Source organism: Zychaea mexicana (assembly GCF_025766255.1).
Source record: "Zychaea mexicana strain RSA 1403 chromosome Unknown BDB00scaffold_10, whole genome shotgun sequence".
Lineage (NCBI taxonomy): Eukaryota > Fungi > Mucoromycota > Mucoromycetes > Mucorales > Lichtheimiaceae > Zychaea > Zychaea mexicana.
In genome coordinates this window covers 326855-345537 of record NW_026516673.1, presented here as the reverse complement: position 1 = coordinate 345537, position 18683 = coordinate 326855, and the positions used below count along the sequence as shown (strand labels likewise).

General features: G+C 42.8%; 4 protein-coding genes across 4 annotated transcripts; 2 read left to right on the top strand and 2 right to left on the bottom strand.

Annotated features, from left to right (window-relative positions):
* Positions 1–1771: 1771 nt before the first annotated feature.
* Positions 1772–3853, top strand: BDB00DRAFT_868680 (uncharacterized protein; the record flags this gene model as incomplete). The annotated part of the gene is made up of 5 exons (XM_053126496.1): positions 1772–2452; positions 2540–2673; positions 2775–2809; positions 2950–3234; positions 3324–3853. 5 exons carry the CDS (start codon positions 1772–1774, stop codon positions 3851–3853), a joined length of 1665 nt encoding a protein of 554 aa, XP_052983492.1.
* Positions 3854–4232: 379 nt separating this feature from the next.
* BDB00DRAFT_784952 (uncharacterized protein) lies at positions 4233–5156 on the bottom strand (the record flags this gene model as incomplete). The annotated part of the gene is made up of 1 exon (XM_053120505.1): positions 4233–5156. One exon carries the CDS (start codon positions 5154–5156, stop codon positions 4233–4235), a length of 924 nt encoding a protein of 307 aa, XP_052983491.1.
* A 2222-nt stretch (positions 5157–7378) lies between these two features.
* On the top strand, positions 7379–7758 carry BDB00DRAFT_805559 (uncharacterized protein; the record flags this gene model as incomplete). The annotated part of the gene is made up of 3 exons (XM_053122196.1): positions 7379–7467; positions 7538–7664; positions 7722–7758. Exons 1-3 carry the CDS (start codon positions 7408–7410, stop codon positions 7754–7756), a joined length of 222 nt encoding a protein of 73 aa, XP_052983490.1. The 5' UTR covers positions 7379–7407.
* A 3904-nt stretch (positions 7759–11662) lies between these two features.
* BDB00DRAFT_756997 (beta-glucosidase-related glycosidase) lies at positions 11663–14674 on the bottom strand (the record flags this gene model as incomplete). Its single annotated transcript, XM_053118952.1, has 9 exons — positions 11663–11947; positions 12032–13021; positions 13118–13153; positions 13237–13453; positions 13537–13662; positions 13736–13928; positions 14018–14161; positions 14246–14350; positions 14446–14674. The coding sequence occupies 9 exons, from the start codon at positions 14672–14674 to the stop codon at positions 11663–11665; spliced, it is 2325 nt and encodes a 774-aa protein (XP_052983489.1).
* Positions 14675–18683: the final 4009 nt, after the last annotated feature.

The window sequence follows — 18683 nt, the reverse complement described above, 5'->3', positions numbered from 1 at the left end:
AGCGACACCTGTGCTGCATTACTTTCAGTTTTTAAAAGTCTAAAGCATCCACGTAATTATATGATATCCACACATTTACACTTAAGATGACTATTGAGTGATTTGATTGATATGTAATTTCGCAAGTTGTTGTGGGAAAAAAAGTACTTTTCTATATTTAAAGCATTTAGGCTTCACATACTACATATCTGCCACTCCTCATATATGTATATATCAGAAACTTATAGCTGATGATCTAAAATACTTTTACCATTTAGAATTGGTAAACATAATAAAAAAAGTGACGAAAGTGTCAGGATGCCTATTGTCGGCTATCATAATATATTTTATGAATCACGCTGCTATTCCATTTACTCGAGATAAACCAAAGGGAGTATAACAGATAGCGCACATTTTCACTTCGTTATTGAGAAAGAATGCCACCCTGCATCTATGTTTGTGTTATATGTACGATTCGCCTCCTCCTTTCCCGCGGAAGACAATTAAGGTCAATCTAAAGATCGATCGGTAAAGTATATATAGGTATATTTTCTCAAACTATGTGATCCTTTGAAAGGGGATCTAACAAAAATAAGAAAGGGAGAGTTGTCAAAAAGTTAAGAACGGAATCGAAATGGGGCTCGTGGTATAATACGGAGAAGGGGTGAATTCTATATTGATGCTGAAGTATTATTGTGTGTTGTATTGTTTTCATGTGCCAGAACCAAGCATATTAGTATGCCTTATCTCACCACGGTGATTGTTTGTGCTATGCGCGCTGGCGTACTGAGATGATCTGAGCAATCACGCAGATAACGCTATCCAAACCAGCCACATGACGTGCGTATCAGTTTCTACAGTACTTTGATCGATCGTCCGACCAACCAAGAAACTTGGTTGGTACTGTATATCTGTAGAAAAAGCGTTTTTCGCTGCACTTGACAGTGGTTAATAGCAATATCAAGTAATCTTGTTTTTATATCAAGGGAGACCCTGGATCTGTAACGAACGAGGAGTAGTGATTGAGAAAAGGAGAGATTCAATAGGGTGAGGGAAGGCAACAAGTAAGAGGGTGTTATTGTTGTTGTTGCGGCATGCAGCACTTGATTTCTCATGTAGATAATCAAGCAAAACCGAACAACTGATATATGGCCAATGCAGTAAAAGAAGGTTTACCCCCAAGAACATCTATGCGCGCCTATGATGGCATCCCCGCTTGCCTCTTCTCCCGTCCTAATCATAATCAACAATTTCGCACAAGTTTCTCTTATCTATAGGAGTAGCAGCTTCAATTGACTGCGAGCTTCTTTCCTTTGCACTCCCTACAGGTTGTTATCTATGCTATGCGTCTTTCAAAAGAGAGCTCAATGATGACAGCTTTGCCTAATTCGGAGCTCGTGGGCCGCCCATGCAAGTTGTGTGGTTGTTGTCCTTTATAAAATAATACAGTACATAAGATTAGGCGGAGTATATAATTCGTCGCAGAGAGAGATAAGGACGCCGATCTATATCAATTACTGACAAAGGTAATGCAGGCTTTCCACTCTTATTAGTGGGGTAAATCGCGCCTTTACAAAACAGGTCTATGTATCAGATCTTCTTTCAACGCCAGAAAGAAAACGTGGTTCTATTTAAAAGGATTCCCTTCATTCATTTGGTTTTCTTCTTTCTTTTCTTCCTTCTTCTTTTCTCTTATCGGCAGGATCATCAAGTGAAAGAAGAAGCTTTTTGTTTTTTTGCAATATCGGCAACGACACATATTCCTGCACAACCAAATACAAAAAATAATAATATGGGCAATCAACAATCCCAAGACGACGTACCAGAAGCAGTCGCTTCTGGTTTGTCACCAAAAGCACGGCGACGAATATCAAAATCGCCATTCATTCAAAATTTCATTGAGCAGGCCAATAGAACCAGTAACGCACCGCGCAATATGCCCTCACTGACGAGCACTTGGTGCGAAACATCTAGTCCCACGTATAGCCAGCGACAGCGAACCTCTGTGAAAAAGGCATCGCCGCAACAAAAAAATGGTGCCACCGCTAAAACAGCAACTACTACTATTACTACTGCTGCTGCTCAGCCCTTGGCAACACAAAATCCGAATCAGCAGATCGTTACCCAGCAGACAACAACCACTCGAAAGCCGTCTGGGAACCCTAAAGCACCGTACTATATTGTAAGCACAACCACCTACTACGTCAAGGGACCATCAAGCCGGCCAAATAGCAGCGATGGAGGAGTCTCTCTGTCCGGCCAGGATCCCAGGCGACTGTCATCGATCAGCCACGTTCCCAGCCAAACTTCGTCTTCGAACGCGTCAACATTTTCGGACAGCGATGATATACTGTATCGACTACCGAGGGGAATCGAATACACTACTGTGGAAGGACGCAAATTCATGACTGCACCGGGTTTACCCTACAAAATGGTGTGCGATGACGACGAATCCGATCGCCTAGTTATCTTGGTAAGAATTTTTCGGTTCTCGCTTTGATTGTCGGCTGTTATTTCATGTTTTATTAACTGGAAACTTTGTGGGGGCCTACTTGCATAGCATTTCTTGCTCAAATACGCGTTTAACGGGAATGTGGTGGCCCCTATCAATGATATTTTAACAAAGGGAACATTATGCAATGGTAAAACTAAGCGACCGCAGGTGGTTGATGTTGGATGCGGGCCGGGAACTTGGTAAGGCATCTTCAGTGTAATGAATCTTTTAGCCAAGGAAAAACCGCATACATTTTATTCATTATTTGGTTGCCTCCTTATATGAAACGATTCGTCTGTAGGGTGCTGGAGATGGCAACAGAATTTCCAAATACAGGTGAGCAATACGGAACACAGTGATTGTGGTGGTGGAAGAGAGGGAAAGGGGGGGGGGAGCTTGGATAGCAGGTGGGCTAGCTTTTCCCTTATCTCTGTGCATTAAACAAACAACTCGCGGCACTATAATTGATTCTACAGATTTCCATGGAGTCGATATTTGCCCCATGTTTCCTGGTACCATCAAACCAAGCAACTCGTTCTTTAGACAGCAGAACATCCTTGATGGCCTTCCGTATCCGGACAACAGCATTGATTTCTTACACGTACGCTTGATGCTTGCATCGATGACACAAGAACAAGTGCTTAAAATGCTGGGAGAAACCATGCGGGTGCTGAAACCTGGAGCGTATGTTGAGCTGCGTGATGTTGAATACCGCGTCCAGCGACCTGGCCCTGTGACAGATGCATTGATCAATCAAAAACGTAAGCCCTTATCTATCTCCCTCTCTGTCTCTCGTCGTTTCCGCGCCATTGATTACGGTGTTTCCTGATGATCTCTTTTTCAAATATAGTGTATGACATCTTCGAGAAATCGTATGATATCAAGCTCGATCTTGGTCATCACATGTCCACTCTGCTTATGATGTCTTCCAAGCAAGACGGCTTTGTGGACGTCCATCAAGATAAAACTACCATTCCAATAGGCTGGGGTGGACAGCTCGGTGAAATTCATTCGCAGAACCTTGACATCTTTTTAAAGTCACTTGATCCCAAAATTCGGGAGGCCACCACCACGCAAAGCCAAATATCGGATTGGGAACCCGCAGGAATGGAGAATAAAACAACCATGTTGACGGATTCGGCCATCGAACATATGATGCGGGAGTGTGAAAAGTATCAGTCGCATATGAATTGGTTTGTATGTTATGGTCGCAAACCAGCTACCAGTGGTCCTCCAGCTGTTGTTGTTGCTTCTCCTCCTGAAGCAATTACTATCACTCCGGCAGTTCCAGCTGTCGGTGTAGAAGCCGCAGCGTCACCTCCCATTGAGGAAGGTGCATGGGCATCGATCAATGACTTTGCGGATGGTTATGTCGACTAAACAGACATACCGTCCATTTATTACTATCACGATACCTTTCTCAGCATATCATATCATGCCCCCCAAAAACCTCCTCCTTTAATCTCACATCGTATGAACACATTCACACTCTCTCTTTCCTTTCTTTTCTACAAATGTAAATTGTTTCTCTTTCTTTTACTATGTACATAATTGATAAGCTATTGATGCCTTGTATAAATCCATTATTAATCCGTCTCAGTCATTTAATTTGCGGTACATCGTGTCTCATGTGATAGGACAAAGCCATAACATTCCCTGCCATTGATCAACGGAAAGGAAAAAGTCAATATTGATGGACGTTTAGTGGTGCAACGAGCGCACACAGGTGCTCTGCTTTTTTAATTCTTTTCGTTAGTACCTATAATCCGATGATTATCCAATCCAACATGCCAACCGCTCGCAATTCATCCAGGGTATTTGATGACTTTGATCGTATTTTCCGTTTGCTAAGTCTGGTTTGGATCCTTGTTGAGACTTGTATTGGTATGGGTTGCTGCATTTCTTGCTGCCGCATCTGTTTAAACTGTTGTTGTTGTTGTTGTTGTTGTTGTATCTCGGCAAGATCCGCCAAACCATTCTCACAGCTTGATACCGATGTTGTCGGTGACGGTGGGGGTTTCGGCGAGTCTTGTAGCGGTTCCTTCAATTGTGGTATTGGTGGTGATGATGGCAGCAGCAGCGACATTGGTATACATGGATTGGTAAATGATGATTTCACTACGACTTGAACGGCTGTATCCACCAGCTTTTTTTCAGGCAATACTTGGACATCAGCATGAAGCTTTTTGGCAAAGGCAAGGTTGTTTACCTTTCGTGGAATCACTCTGTATTTAGATTCGTCCTTGGCATCGACATTGGCATCTGGCCTGGTGTTTTCGTCGAGGATATCATTTATACTGGCTTGAGAGGAGAAGAATGAAGAAGAAGGGGTAGTAGTCGAATCGCTGTCAAATTTCGGAAGAATAGAATGCTGCGTTAAGAACTCGTCTTCTGCGGATCCGCCAAGATCAGTGACGTGTTGTAGCCTTTCGGCAAAGTTTTTGCTTGGCTTAGTGAGAGGCTTTGCGTACTGTCGATCGCGCTTGCTCCCCGTTGGCGTGCCTACCGTAATGGGACTGCCAGGCCTCCGCGATTGCGGGAAACTGGGGGAATCAAGCGCAGAGGGCGATATAAACGTTTCGGATCCAGGAATTGGTACGTCAATGTCCGGAGAGTATTCTCTTAGTTCGAGCGCTCCGCGTTTTGGGAGTTTGCGTTTTTTGCGATTGGCAGAATTATCCATGGAAGTTTTGACAGAGCTGAACAAAAAAAGTGGGGTTTGGGTATTGAGCAGCCTCCACTCCTAAATCTAGAGCGAGCGGAGAAGATGAGGACGCCTTGTGGTCAGTGCATAGGCACGCTTTAAAAGATCTGGTTTACGCAGTAGTAGCTACAAAAACAATTCCTAGAGCTGCTATAATGCGAGCACTTACAAACAGAGCCAGAATGTTGCATCACTGTGTGCGTTAAGCAACATGCAAGTGGTAGTACTTTTAGTGCCTTACTAGCGTATCTGTGAAATGGAGGGTTATAAACGCAGTGAAAATCTGCAAGATATTCTATAATAAAACAGATTGACTTCTACCATAGCAAGTACTGTACCGATCTTACGGGTTCCTATATGGATTTGGTTACTTTGAGAAAAGCTAGCTGGTGGTTGGTCAAACTCACTATAAGCAGGACTTGCTGGGCATTGGTATGAAACAATGTACATATTATTGAATATGGTGACCGACAACCATAAATAAAATACAGCTGCTTTTTGGATAGAAATGCCAACATTTATATAGTACACATTACATGTTGTTCTTCCTATTTCTGAATAGATCGATTAGTGCGCTTGCACTTGTTGCATGATTCTAACTCGTAAATCATTGCGAGATAAGTATTCAATAGTCCAAGATAAGTTTTGTAATCATTATTAAAAAGCATTATATGATAAGGATTGCTTTAGTAAACAGTGACTTCTAGGTACTTTATTGTTGAGTCTTGATATCCAAGACATGAAACAAAATATGATTTTTGCATGGGAGTATATAACAAGGAGGGGTGATTGTACGTGGATTAGAAAATGAAGAGATATAATTACAAGTTTTGGAGTGTACACAAGAATATATGACGATAAAGAAAAGGGTGTGCGAAATAGGGAGAATGAGAGGGCAAGGAAAGGCCAACATACAGGAAAAGAACAAATTAGTACACACCAGTTGGTAGGCTAACCGGTGGACAGTGTGAAAGGGATTCAAAAAATAACTCACCAACGGATTGAGTAATGGAACAAAGGATGACCAGACGTCGGGCAACATACATGATGATTAACTTCTAGTTAGTAATCATATCTTCTATACTACTTCATGACACATGATGGTGAAGAAGAGGCCACAAAGCATAATAAAAAGAAAGGCGTACCACCTATAATGTAATATAAACAGAGTGAACACACATGTCAGTATCATACTTAAAAGATCCTTTTCCCCTTCTTTCAAGAGACACTCTTCCCTATAACCCTCGAAACAAAATGAAAAACTTATTTTTACTTGGAGTTGGCGGGCAGCCCACGAGGTACTACGCCACATTGGGGCGACAGCCACAGCTAGACTGCATAGAGCACCACACAATAATCATTAGGAAAGGATAATAACTCTGTATAAACGAAGGTGAAAGTCTTACCAAATCCATGTCCGCTGTGGCGAAACGGAACTCTAGCGCATGGGGCTAGGCTTTCGGTTGGGGCCAGGCGCCTCTGTTGAATATAGTAGCGGGAAGAATCGTTAATAACAACATCGCGATAGATAGCGGCGGGTAATGGAGAGAGAAAGCATCATGCGTGTGGCATAGAAAAAAGAATACTAACGTCGTGTACAGAGAGAGAGAGAGAGCAAGAGAGAGCTATAAAAAAAAGAAGAGGCTCGATCGTGAGTAATCAATACCACAGTCATCATCATCTTTGACACACACTGTGTATACTTTTGCTTCTCTCCTCTTTTATAGCAGTAACATTTACGTTGTTGTTTTTAGAAAAATAAAATAAAGAAAAAGTGGCGGGCGAGGCCGAGGAGGAGACGGCTATAGAAATGAAAGAAAGCAAGAGATTTGATCGTGAGTCGTCGTGATACTTCTTGACAGACATGCACACCACCACATGCACGTTCATGCAATGAATCCCGTTTCCCAAGAGTTATACGTACAGTTGATGACGAGAAGGAAGGAGAAGGAGAAAGGAGCGGAAGAGAAGAGGCCAAAGAACTATGGATGGGTGGGAACGTGTACCTTTTATATAAGATTCGTTGTGAATGAATGGAACAATCGATTAGATTCTTGGCAATTGCGTGGTTTATCTGTTGTCCAATAGCCAAACGAGCACATAGGCGATGAGACCAAAACTAAGGAAGAGCACGATGCATGTTTCAGTCAACAGTGCAGCAGAAAAACGATCGTTTTTCATTGACCATTCTACATTATTAGCTATAGTGTCGTCGTTTATTATTCGAGAAATGTTTCAATATTGGTATCATTCTATAGCCACGGCTCTGCTCTACATGAATCTTTCTATGCTCGATGATGAACATAGTCAGTTATTTGAGAAGGAAGGAAGAAGAGGGAACTGTCGCAACGGACACGAACCAACTGCATGCTTCAGATTCGATTGTTCGAGAAACAAGTTCTAGACACGGTGAAGGGGAACCTGGCATCGTCTTTTTCAGACTAGGCAATTTTCAAAGCAATATTCCGCCACAATTTATCGTCGTAACTGTACATGATATTAGTATCATATTAAAGCCAAATACCTGCCATTTCTTTTGATAACCTATTGCTAATGTGTCATCAATGGATACAGAATGAAGGGGAAGGAGTAAAGAGTTTGACAGGACTCGTGGGAAGGCAAGTTCCCGATGCATGAATTTCCTGCAATTGCTTCCGCTGCCCACAAGTACGGGAAACATTGACGAAGAGATGACGCGTTTGTTGTAGGAAAAATGATCGTGCTACTATGTAGAGTTAGACCAACACAAAATGGGTGTTGTCACCAATACTCGAGAGAGCACTCTTGGAACTGCGGACGCGAAATTCGATGCTGCATGTAAATCTTGGTTCATTATATATAAACTGAGGATAAAAAGCGCGGCTTTGGGAGTCAACACCACATCAGAGGACGAGGCGGAGCCAACGGGAATTCGGGTTGAATCGAAGCCCAATAAAGTTTTAAAGCACTCCTATGTACTCTAAATTCACCAGGCACTGCTAATAGCACTCGAGCCAGTGTCAATGACCGCAACAAAGCATTTCTCGAGGAGCAAGTCTAATCCGCAATGACAAGGCATCTCGAGAACTTGGCAGAAAACACAAGAAACATGTATCTCTTGAAGCAGGCGCATTGGAAGGTGCGTCGATTAGTAAGTAGAGCGCTAGAATTTAAAGAAAGCATATCAACCTCAGTAACACTAATTTTTGTTTGTTTATTCTTTCAAGTCGTGGTGCAAAAAACTAGATTTAGAGTTGGCAACATCGTCACTGAAGCCAAACTTGTTGCTTTCTTGAAAGAGATAGTGGCCAATAGTAATATTAAAAACAAGAAAGATAAGCTCCCAGACGGCGGCAAATCCAAGTGCTTCGGTAAAGAAGCACTACAGGCTCATGCCAAAGCAGCTATAGTATTACAAGCTGTGCAAGCCAGTGTCCTTGTAAATATGCACCCACCAGCCTGAGGAACGATTGTCGAGAACTTCTTGAGCGATTACGACCGGGAAAATGCAGTGCGTAAAAGAGAAGAATACGCGGACCGTGGCATCAACACACTTAACGACGGATATACTTTGGATGAGTTGAAGCTCGTTTCGCGCTATCAAATTGGACGTAATACGCCTCATTATTTGCGCGACCGACTGGATTTTTTGCTCGGCCATGCGATACTAGGTCGATGCGAGACCAAGCGTGTTATGCAGCTGCCATATTTGCTCTGTACCGAGTTCAAGGATGAAGGCCCGCACAAGTGTATTGCTCTGGTTATCACTATGAATAAGGGCAAGACCAATCAACATGGAAGAGTCGAGTACGGATATGCCATCAGACACCGCTATGCAGAAGTTTGTCCGATCGAAGCTTTAGCATTCCATCTTTTTTGCCGCTGGCATATTGAAAACGAAGAGTTCCCGGATTTCACATCATGCAGACATTGGCACGACATACACGTCTCGAAAGGTGCCAACCGTATACACGCTATCACTTACAATACGCAAAGGATGTGTATCAAGAACCGCTCCGAGCTGTTGGTATTCGATCAAGCAAAATAACGCATATCAACCGCGGTAGGGCTCTGAGGTCGATCGCTGGACAAGATGTTTCTGACAGTGATCAACGCAGAACTGGACGTTGGGGTTCAGACACGATGATCGGATGCTACTTGACAAGTCTTCCGAAGCCAGCGATTCGTGCTTTATTTGGTTTCCATGCCAAAAAAGCTGGTGCACTTTGGCTACCAAGGGCTAAAATCGATCCGCCACAGAGCTTGCAACAAAACGTTTTTCCTGATATCGAGTACTCGGAAAACAAGTTCGAGACGAGGACTGCCCAAAATGATCTTACAGGTCCAAACGTTTTGTAGCTCTTAAAATATTTGAATTGTTTTCATTCAGGTACATAGTCATTATTTATTATATCATAGTGTTATAAAAAATCTCTAAATATTTGATATAATATTACTTTAGGACTCTGTGCTTTTGAAAAAGCTTCATCCGACCCATTTCTTGTGGACCCACCCATATTCGACGACCCGCTATACAAACAGTACGAATTGGACATGTTGCGTTACCTAGCAAGAACCAGCGAAGAAGAAGAGCCGTTAGGCATACAGATCGAAAGTGCTATGCCACATTTAGCGGAACTACTGCGATCTTCCTTCGGCAACATCAACAGCGACATCAGTGGGATCAGAAGCGATATTGAGGCTCTTGGATCGTCTTCACAGCAACAAGGCTCTACCAGTACTCTAGAAGCTGTTGACTTCATTTTTTCCAACCCGTTGTACCTCTCCCGCAATCCGCCGAATATGGCTCCCAGTTCAGAAGTTGACGTCGCAAGAAACGAGATCCTTCAAGTTGATCATCAAACTGCCACAACTGGCGATGTGCTCCCAATAGAAGCTTCATCTTTGGCATCACCGTCACCGCCTCCACAAATCTATACGCTTAACAGAAAGCTTCTAACTGTCACCGATGGCTGGCGCGAGTACACCATTGGAATTGCAGGGCAGCCTTCAGTACAATTTCTGGAGGAAACGTACCGCACGCGATGGAGAAAGAATCCCACCAAGCTGAGGTCTTTTTTGCCGAAGAAAACTGATATATGAGGAAGTCGAACGGATAGCACGGGGAAGCTATATATCAACCACTGATGCTGCAAGCCAGATGGACGACAAACGTCGTGACTTCTTTATCAGTATAGACAAATTGGGAAAAGAAATCAAGTGTCGTAGAACCGAGGAGTAAGATACATAGAATTATCCATAGATTAGCGAATAGAGTTGTTGCCTACAAGTTAAGAACTGTTCTATAAATTTAGATACACATAATATGTGCAAAAGACGCATCAGTACCATAAGAACGGACTAATCTACAATGGCTCTACTTACGTTGGAAAGTTGTTTTCCATGAGAAGCTTTGGCTTCTTTTTCTACTAGTCTTTGTCTCTTAGTTGTTCAAATGTAGGTTCAGTCCACATATATCAGACCATCTGTATTAGGTTAACACATATAGGGATCAAATTAACATAGCATAAAATTGTAACATTTTCGATATGGAATGGCCACTACTGGTTCTATATGATAATACTTAAAAGATATAATTTGACATATTTCGTAATGAATTTGACGAAAGTGAGTACTGGTCAAGTGCATCACGTTGTGCGCTGTAGCATGCAAGTCAAAGTTACTGATAGTGTTATCCTCCCAGTAAGGGGGATAGTGATACCCGACGAAGGGTTATGGTGACGCATCAAAGTTGAGAGGTTGAATCAATATGCAGCCACTGCCCTCAATTTATAATGGTAACACTGCTCGAAAGAAAGAGTATGTAACAATTTGAGGTATACTACGCTAATATTTTCCTGGGACAAAAATACTTTATTCAAGCTTAGTTGTATGGTATAGTTGTTGAGGGACCAACCTAGCTCCTGTCTCTCAAAATATGACACTTGAATATATAGACGTGGAATAACATGCGTTAAAAAGGTACACCTTGATCTGCGAAATTACTATTGCAATTGCGCTACCGTCGATAGTGACGATAATGGAGTCCATCAAGCCATCGCTGAAATATCAATTATCTGACGCGTTCGTTCTGTGTGATTAGTTTCAAAGTTATATAAGCCAGTTGATGTGGTCGTTTTTCCAAAGTACAGCAAGTTGGAATTTTTAATTTTTCTCCAGGTTGATATGCGTGACGATTCTTTTTTATAGTTTATTGCAGCTACATGGTTTTTAATCAGTAACAATGAAATGATAAAGAAAACGATAACGGCGATACATACTACTTCGGATGCCACAATATGAATTGGTGAAAGACGTGCGAGGAAACAGAAAAGGGGGTGAGAAGGGACTATATAGGAGGGAACGTAGGTATGACAAGATAGCTAAAAAAAAGGTGGGTTCGGAAAACTGCAAAATCTGTCACGCAAGTTTTAAAGCAAATGGTTTCAAGGTGGGTCTTAAGCTCAGCCAAATTGTTCAGACTTCGAAATACCCACTAGGTATTTTTAGACAACAGTCAATGTCGCATTCAAGCTAGGCTCAGCATAGCTTCCACCAACATACAGGGCAAAGTCACCCTTCTCCAGGACAAACTTGTTTTGCATGGTCCAGACTTCCAATTCTTCAAGTCTAATGACTATATCGACTGTTCTCGTTTCGCCAGCGGGAATATCAACTTTGGCGAAACCGCGAAGAGACTTGTTGGGTACAACGACAGATGCAATCACATCGTCAACATAGACTTGGACAACTTCTTTTCCATCACGGTCACCAGTGTTCCCAATAGTAACCTGGAATTCACAGACGGGATTGATATGAGATACAGAGGGCTTGCTAAAGCGAAAGAAGAAAATATAATATGTCGTTCCACTTACAGTGACAATGATGTCCTCCTTTTCGTTCTGTTTAATCTGGGATTTGGAAAGCTCCACGCTCTTGTACTCAAAGGTAGTGTATGAATTACCGTGACCAAAGTACCAGAGGGGCTCAGGGGTGTCCAGCGTGTAAGCTTGGCCAAACTCCATGGTGCCGTTCTCATGGATCTTGCCAGCGTTGATAGTTCGGCCAGTCTTGGGGAAGTTGTAGAAGGCAGGCAAGCTTCCAACGTAGTTGGGGAATGAAATAGAAAGCTTACCACTAGGGTTGACCTTTCCAAATAGAACATTGGCAAGAGCAGTACCGCCAGTTTCTCCGAGGTAGAAGGCGTTGACAATCGCATTGACATTATTTTTGATCCATGGCTCAGCCGTGGGTTTACCAGTAATGAAGACGACGACAGTAGGTTTTCCAGTTGCTTGAATGGCTTTGACAAGGTTCAATTGAGCGCCGACGAGACCCAAATCATTTTGATCACGATTTTCACCGGTTGTTGCATTGTAGCCAGTCCAGAGCTCAGCTTGATCGCGGGTCCATGTGCCAACCATTACGACAGCGACATCAGAATTCTCTGCAGCTTCCACGGCCTCTTCAAAGCCGCTTTCATCAAGTGACCAGAGCTTGCAACCCTCCGCATAGTTGACTTCGACCTTATCGCCAACAAGGCTGTTGATACCGTCCAAAGGAGTTACACCGCGGTCGAAAACGCCTGGAGGGACATAGACACCGTATTGCATGACAGCAGCTTGAGGTCCAATAATGGCAACTGAATCGAGGGAGTCTTCATCAAGTGGAAGTGTGCCATCGTTCTCGAGAAGGACAATTGATTCTTCATCCATTTGTTGGGCAATATCAATATGCTCTTGTGTATGGATATAATCATTGTAGTTGAACACACCTCCATGGGGAAGCTCAAATAAACCAAGATAAAATTTCACACGTAAAAGTCGACGAACCGCCTCATTGACCACCTCAATGTCGAGATTACCCTATGTAAGTACGATGTATAATTTTAGTTTGATCGGACAAGGGGATGTCATTATACGCATAAAGTATATAGTAAATATTGCCTAGAAATGGCATACCTTCTCGACTTGCTCGGCAATAGTTTCGTAATACATCTAAAACGAATGTGTAAGTTTTATATGTGGAAACAAGTGCGCTATCTCCTCAACTCCTGAAGAATAGTATTTGATATACTTACAGGTCCACTACCTAGTTCGAGATCATTACCGGCATTCAATGGAAGGATAGCAGCTTCAGGGTTAAGCGGAATGGAAGGGTCACAAATGAATTGGGCAGCACACAATCGATGAGTGGCCATAGAATCAGAGATAACAAAGCCTTCGAAACCCCATTCGTCTCGCAACACTTCGGTAAGTGTATGTCTATCGATTATAGAAGGTACACCATCATACGAACTAATAAAAGAACAAGTAACAATGTAAGCAAAGTACTGGGATTCTATGTCAGCAAGGACAAAATTTAGTACGAGTATACTCACTGGTAGGCACTCATGATGGACAGAGCACCACCGCCTATAATGGCTCGTTTAAAGGGTGGTAGGTAAATAGTTCTCATATCTCGCTCGCCGGCTTCAACAGGAGCCTGGTTAATTCCACCCATCGGGCTATGAAAGAGTAACAGGGTTTCTGTTGAATATCGCTAAAAAGGTATACAGGCGTAGCAATGATTTCAATTACCTGGCGAAACCAACAAAGTGTTTAACCATCGCAGCAATACGATGCTTTGCAGTTTTGGGTGCTCCGGGACGCGGTCCGCCTTGCATACCTTCGACATAGGCTTTTCCCATTTCACCTGTCAAATGTGGATCTTCACCATAACCTTCTTCAATTCGTCCGAAGCGAGGCTCCCGTGCAAGATCAAGTACAGGGGCTAGAAAGAAAATTTCACGAGGCTCATTAACATCCAAAAATGTACATATCACAAAACTAGAAGAAGCGATGTATATATTACTGACATACCAAACAGATTATGGATACCGATAGAACCAGATTCAGTGCCAATGACATCACCCACTTTGTGCATAAGATCGACGTTGAATGAACACCCCATTCCAATTCCCGTGGTGAACATGGTTGCATTGGGGTCGACCCAGCCATGCACACCTGTACAACGAAGAGGTGATTAATATTGATGATAAAACCCAGATGTCTAATAGCTGTGTATCGAGATTGTTGAAGTTATGTTACCTTCTGTTTGCATAATCGTGGGTACTTTAAGACGAGTTTCCTGCACCATCCATGACTGAGTTTCGTTGATAAGTCGGGCTAGTGGATCACGTTCCATATAAGCAGCTATTATAAAAGAACATAGTTTGATTATAATGATTTGTCAATAACAAAGGGCACTCGTTCTAACACATATCGAAACGTAACAGTAGTGTTGTTACCTGAAGTAGTTCCCCATGGTTTAAGTGCACTTGTATTGAGCTGCATTTCATCGTTGATTACATGTTGGATATTGCCCTGAACCAGTTGCCACATTTTTTCTTCCACGTTCATGCGGCCGATGAGATCTTCGACGCGGTCGTTGATGCTAGCATCAGGATCTAAATAAGTCGGATGCCTGACAAACACGTTTTTTAGTATATTTGATATAAAACGACGGATCGGACACATATTTTGGTCATACATACTTATCACTACTACCATCTTCTGTCGTCGGAAGAGCCTCAATTAAGGGTGATAGCGCAAAAGCACATAAAGCTAGTTTGACAGCGTTGGTTAGCCACATAATCGTTTGGACTGGTGATTTGGAGGATCGTAAAATGTGATGAAGCGAAAAAAGAAAAGAAGGTCAACAAGCTTATATATACTATTTGTAGTCCAAGAAAGAAGTATCAGATAATTCCATATGGAATTTCAATAAGCCATACACCTTGTTTCTCCCATACACCGAATTTTCTCGTACAAATATAGCTAAGATTATTAGTTTCTACTAATGTGTGTTTCCTTTCCTCGGCTCATTAATGATAGCATATTCTTCGTCCTTCGCAAGTCTCAAGTCATCCATAAAGTACGCGTGTGAAAAAGGCGGACCTGAGGTGGACAGGAAAGCGGAAGAGAGAGGTGGAATTGAGGCGGATTAATGACGAGAAAAAAGGCGGGGATGTGTGACGAAACTTGATTGATGCCCATGTATAGCCAACCTCTTTTGCTAACCGAGTCCACTAGGATTTGAATAACCGTTAAAAGTGGTGCATGGAACGTTTCGATCTGAGTAACACATTTCACTTTCCTTCACAGTACACCATCATCGCATAGCAGTAACGACTTTTTTTCATACGCCTTTGAGTATATGCTGTCTAACTGATTGCTATCGTGATAGATATGATTTCTTATATGGATTGCTATGCAATCATCTTTTTTAGACTCTCACCAGCGCTGCACGCACTCGTCGCTTTAGAATTAGGAAGAAAAATGGAACGGATAATGAGAACAAGAAGAATGACACTTTAGGGTAGGCTGTAAGGAAGAGTATATGCGGGTGTGTGTGTCTAGAGAACGGTATCCTCCGGAGCAGACTCTGTATCTGTTGCATCATAGTTAGCACCTGGATGGCTGAGACGGTCTATTTCGCGCAGGGTACGGAGCAGAGCCGGCCAGGCTCTTTTCCATCTGCCACACAATAGCTTGGCCTCAGAGCAAAATAGATGGTTAAAATGCAGCTCTGTGGTTGTATATCGTCGGGTTTTAGCTCGGAAAGTGGCCCGAAAGCATCAGGGAGCTATTAAAGACTAGGGGCAATAGTCTGACCGATTGGCCAGTGGTGATGTCACAACGGCAGCTTGGAGCGAGTATGCTGTTTGCAATTTCCGGAAAAGGCGGAAAGGTAGAGAACAAGGTCTTTGGGAGGTTGACACCGTGGTTTAACTTGATATAAAGTTAATGAAAGGGATTGTCTGAGGCCAAACGTCGCCAATGTTGATAGCCCTTTTTCTCACAGAGAAAGAATAGTTCGACAGAGCGTGCCAACGTAAATACTGATATAATTGCAGACAGGCGGTGAACTTTAGTTGGAGCGCGCGCAGGTGTGGAATTGCATGGATGGTAGGTCGGATAGCACCACTAGGACAACAGTGGGTAATATGGTGTCGGCGTTGCGGTTGAGTATGTACCATTTTAATAGAGCCCTACTGCACTTGCTGGAGTTTGTGAATATATGTGGTTGAGAAAGCTGTGATAGCGAGACCATGTTCAAGTACTGCTCGGACAAAGATTTGCTATTTTAGTTAATGCTAGCAGAGACCGATACCATATGATGAATGTCAAGTCGTCTATACAGGTCTTTTCCTTAGAGATGGCGGTTGGTTATATTTATTTGGCGCAACAATTTTTTTCAGGTTGGCAGGATTTTATATTACAGATATATAAAATTTGCGCCAAGTAGAAAAAAATCAACAGCCATTACTAAGGAAAAAACCTATATAATGCTGTGGCACCTGATGCTTTGGTGATTCGTTCTTCCAAGCAAATCGGAGTCAATTCCGTCATGGTTGAATGGGATACCAAGGTATTGAATGCTTTTTTTCGCTATCGCGATGTTGTAGTAGAGTCGATAGATGTTATTGGTTGCTCGGCTTGTTGTGTGGATGTTGGGAGAGGGCTCGATGATGGCACACTGTTATGCGACTTGGCGTGTGTAAGGGCCAAGTTGCGCTAATCGAATATAGTTTGGATAAGTACAGTAGCCGCTCGCTAAGCCGATCACTTCGGTCATGACCCAAAAGTGATCGGCTTAGCGAATGATCGGCTTATCGAATTCGATGCCCGATATAATGAGTGGGGTCTTCGTCTGTTAATACTATATACACAGTAAACATTTTGATCGCTTGTTCGACTCCCGCATGTCTCAGATATATGAGGATATGAAATACTGTGGTTTTATTGGTCTATATAAGCCGATATGTCACAGAGAAATGATCGGTGATCGGCTTACCGAGCAAGCTCGATATTCACTGCTTCCCGGGTCGGTAATTTATGAAAAATGATCGGCTTAGCGAGAATATCGGCTTAGAAGTGATCGGCTTAGCGAGCGCCTACTGTATATATGTACTAGATTAGAATAATGATCCGTCTTTTTTATTGATGTACGATGCTTATTTATATATTCGGGAGAGGGGAGAAACTGCTAGTTATTTGTCTGGTAATATGTAGATGATGTGATATTTTTATATAATATTGTGGTATGCTTCTTCAAGAAGCATGGTGGGATGCTCTTGTGTTGTCGCGATGTGGGATGCTTTGCTTGTTTGGTGGCGGCTGCTTGGTTGTCGTTTGTTGCCGTCTTACATGGTGTGCAACCGCGTATTTTGCTGATGCTAGAAGGTTTGGTATATATACTTTGTGTTGCTGTAAGCACGTGATTGGTAGCTTTTTGTTGTGTCTTTGATGACAATGTGGCAATTATTACAAAAGGGAAAAAAGGGAGGGAGGTGATGGATATTAAAAGGGATGTGGTTTGCCGCGCGCGATGCTTGATTACGTCTCGACCAACCATTAGTTTTGAACATTTTAAAAGACGAATTACTATGGCACAAACACACCAAAAGCACTCTCTCATTGAGTTTTTCGAGAACTGTCAGTTCGATTTCAACATACTTGTTATCAGAAAGTAAATAAGTGCTATCAGGATGGCAAGTTCGGGCGAGTTGTCGGTAACGGATCTTACGGTCAAATGGCTGCCGAACAATGCAATTTAAAAAAAAAGCGGATGGATAAAAAAGTTTTTATGATCGCTTTAGTCTACTCCTCTTAATCAGCACCTGATGGTGATGGTATGGGCTACATAAAACTCGTTAGTATTGACTCGCTGAACGCTGGCTATATAATGACTTGTCTTGTTTCAACCATAACATCAAGAGTGGCTTCCATTATTGGCTTCATTCGGTTGACTATAGTGATAAGTGTGGCTGTTGAATAGACGATTGGCTTCGTCCTATTCTGGCGTATCCATACACCAGTGATCTGGCACCCAGCCTGGCTAAATCATACTTGATTTACCACATGCTTGCTTTGAATCCGTCATTTCCAAATCACTACTTGATTATGGCGCCCACATGTTTTAGGTATTTCAAGTCTTCTCTGTCTTTATTTGCGTCCATCTTTTTTTAAGCCTTTGACTACCTGAATTTCGACTCTTCGAGTATACAAATTCCACCAGCTGTAGCTCTACGTTTGCCCACCACCGCCATTTGGACTGCAGCACCGGATCAAGACACTGCATCGCTTCTTCGCTCGCCCACTCTCAGCACCATGATTGCGAACGATGTTTATGTCTTTGACAACGCTTTGGGCTATTTGCGGCCACGTTTGCCAACAGATGGCAGCATTGCTCACCCCGGGGTTCTTCGCCGCTTTCTCACCGCCGTTATCGATGAGCCATGCGCTTGAAACCATTCTTTGCTCGTCTTTGTCTTCCGGGATATCATGCCCTCGGTGGCCACGACAACACTTTCGGCACAATGGATGGCTTCCCTTTGTGGCAAGCGCTCAGTTCCATCGTCGACCAACTCACCAATACTAGGCGCTATCGACAACACTGCCAGCAACAACATTTCGATCAGCCAATAGGCTACCTTTTGGGCTACCACCAACTACATCCTCAGATTCATGTGGATGATTAAAA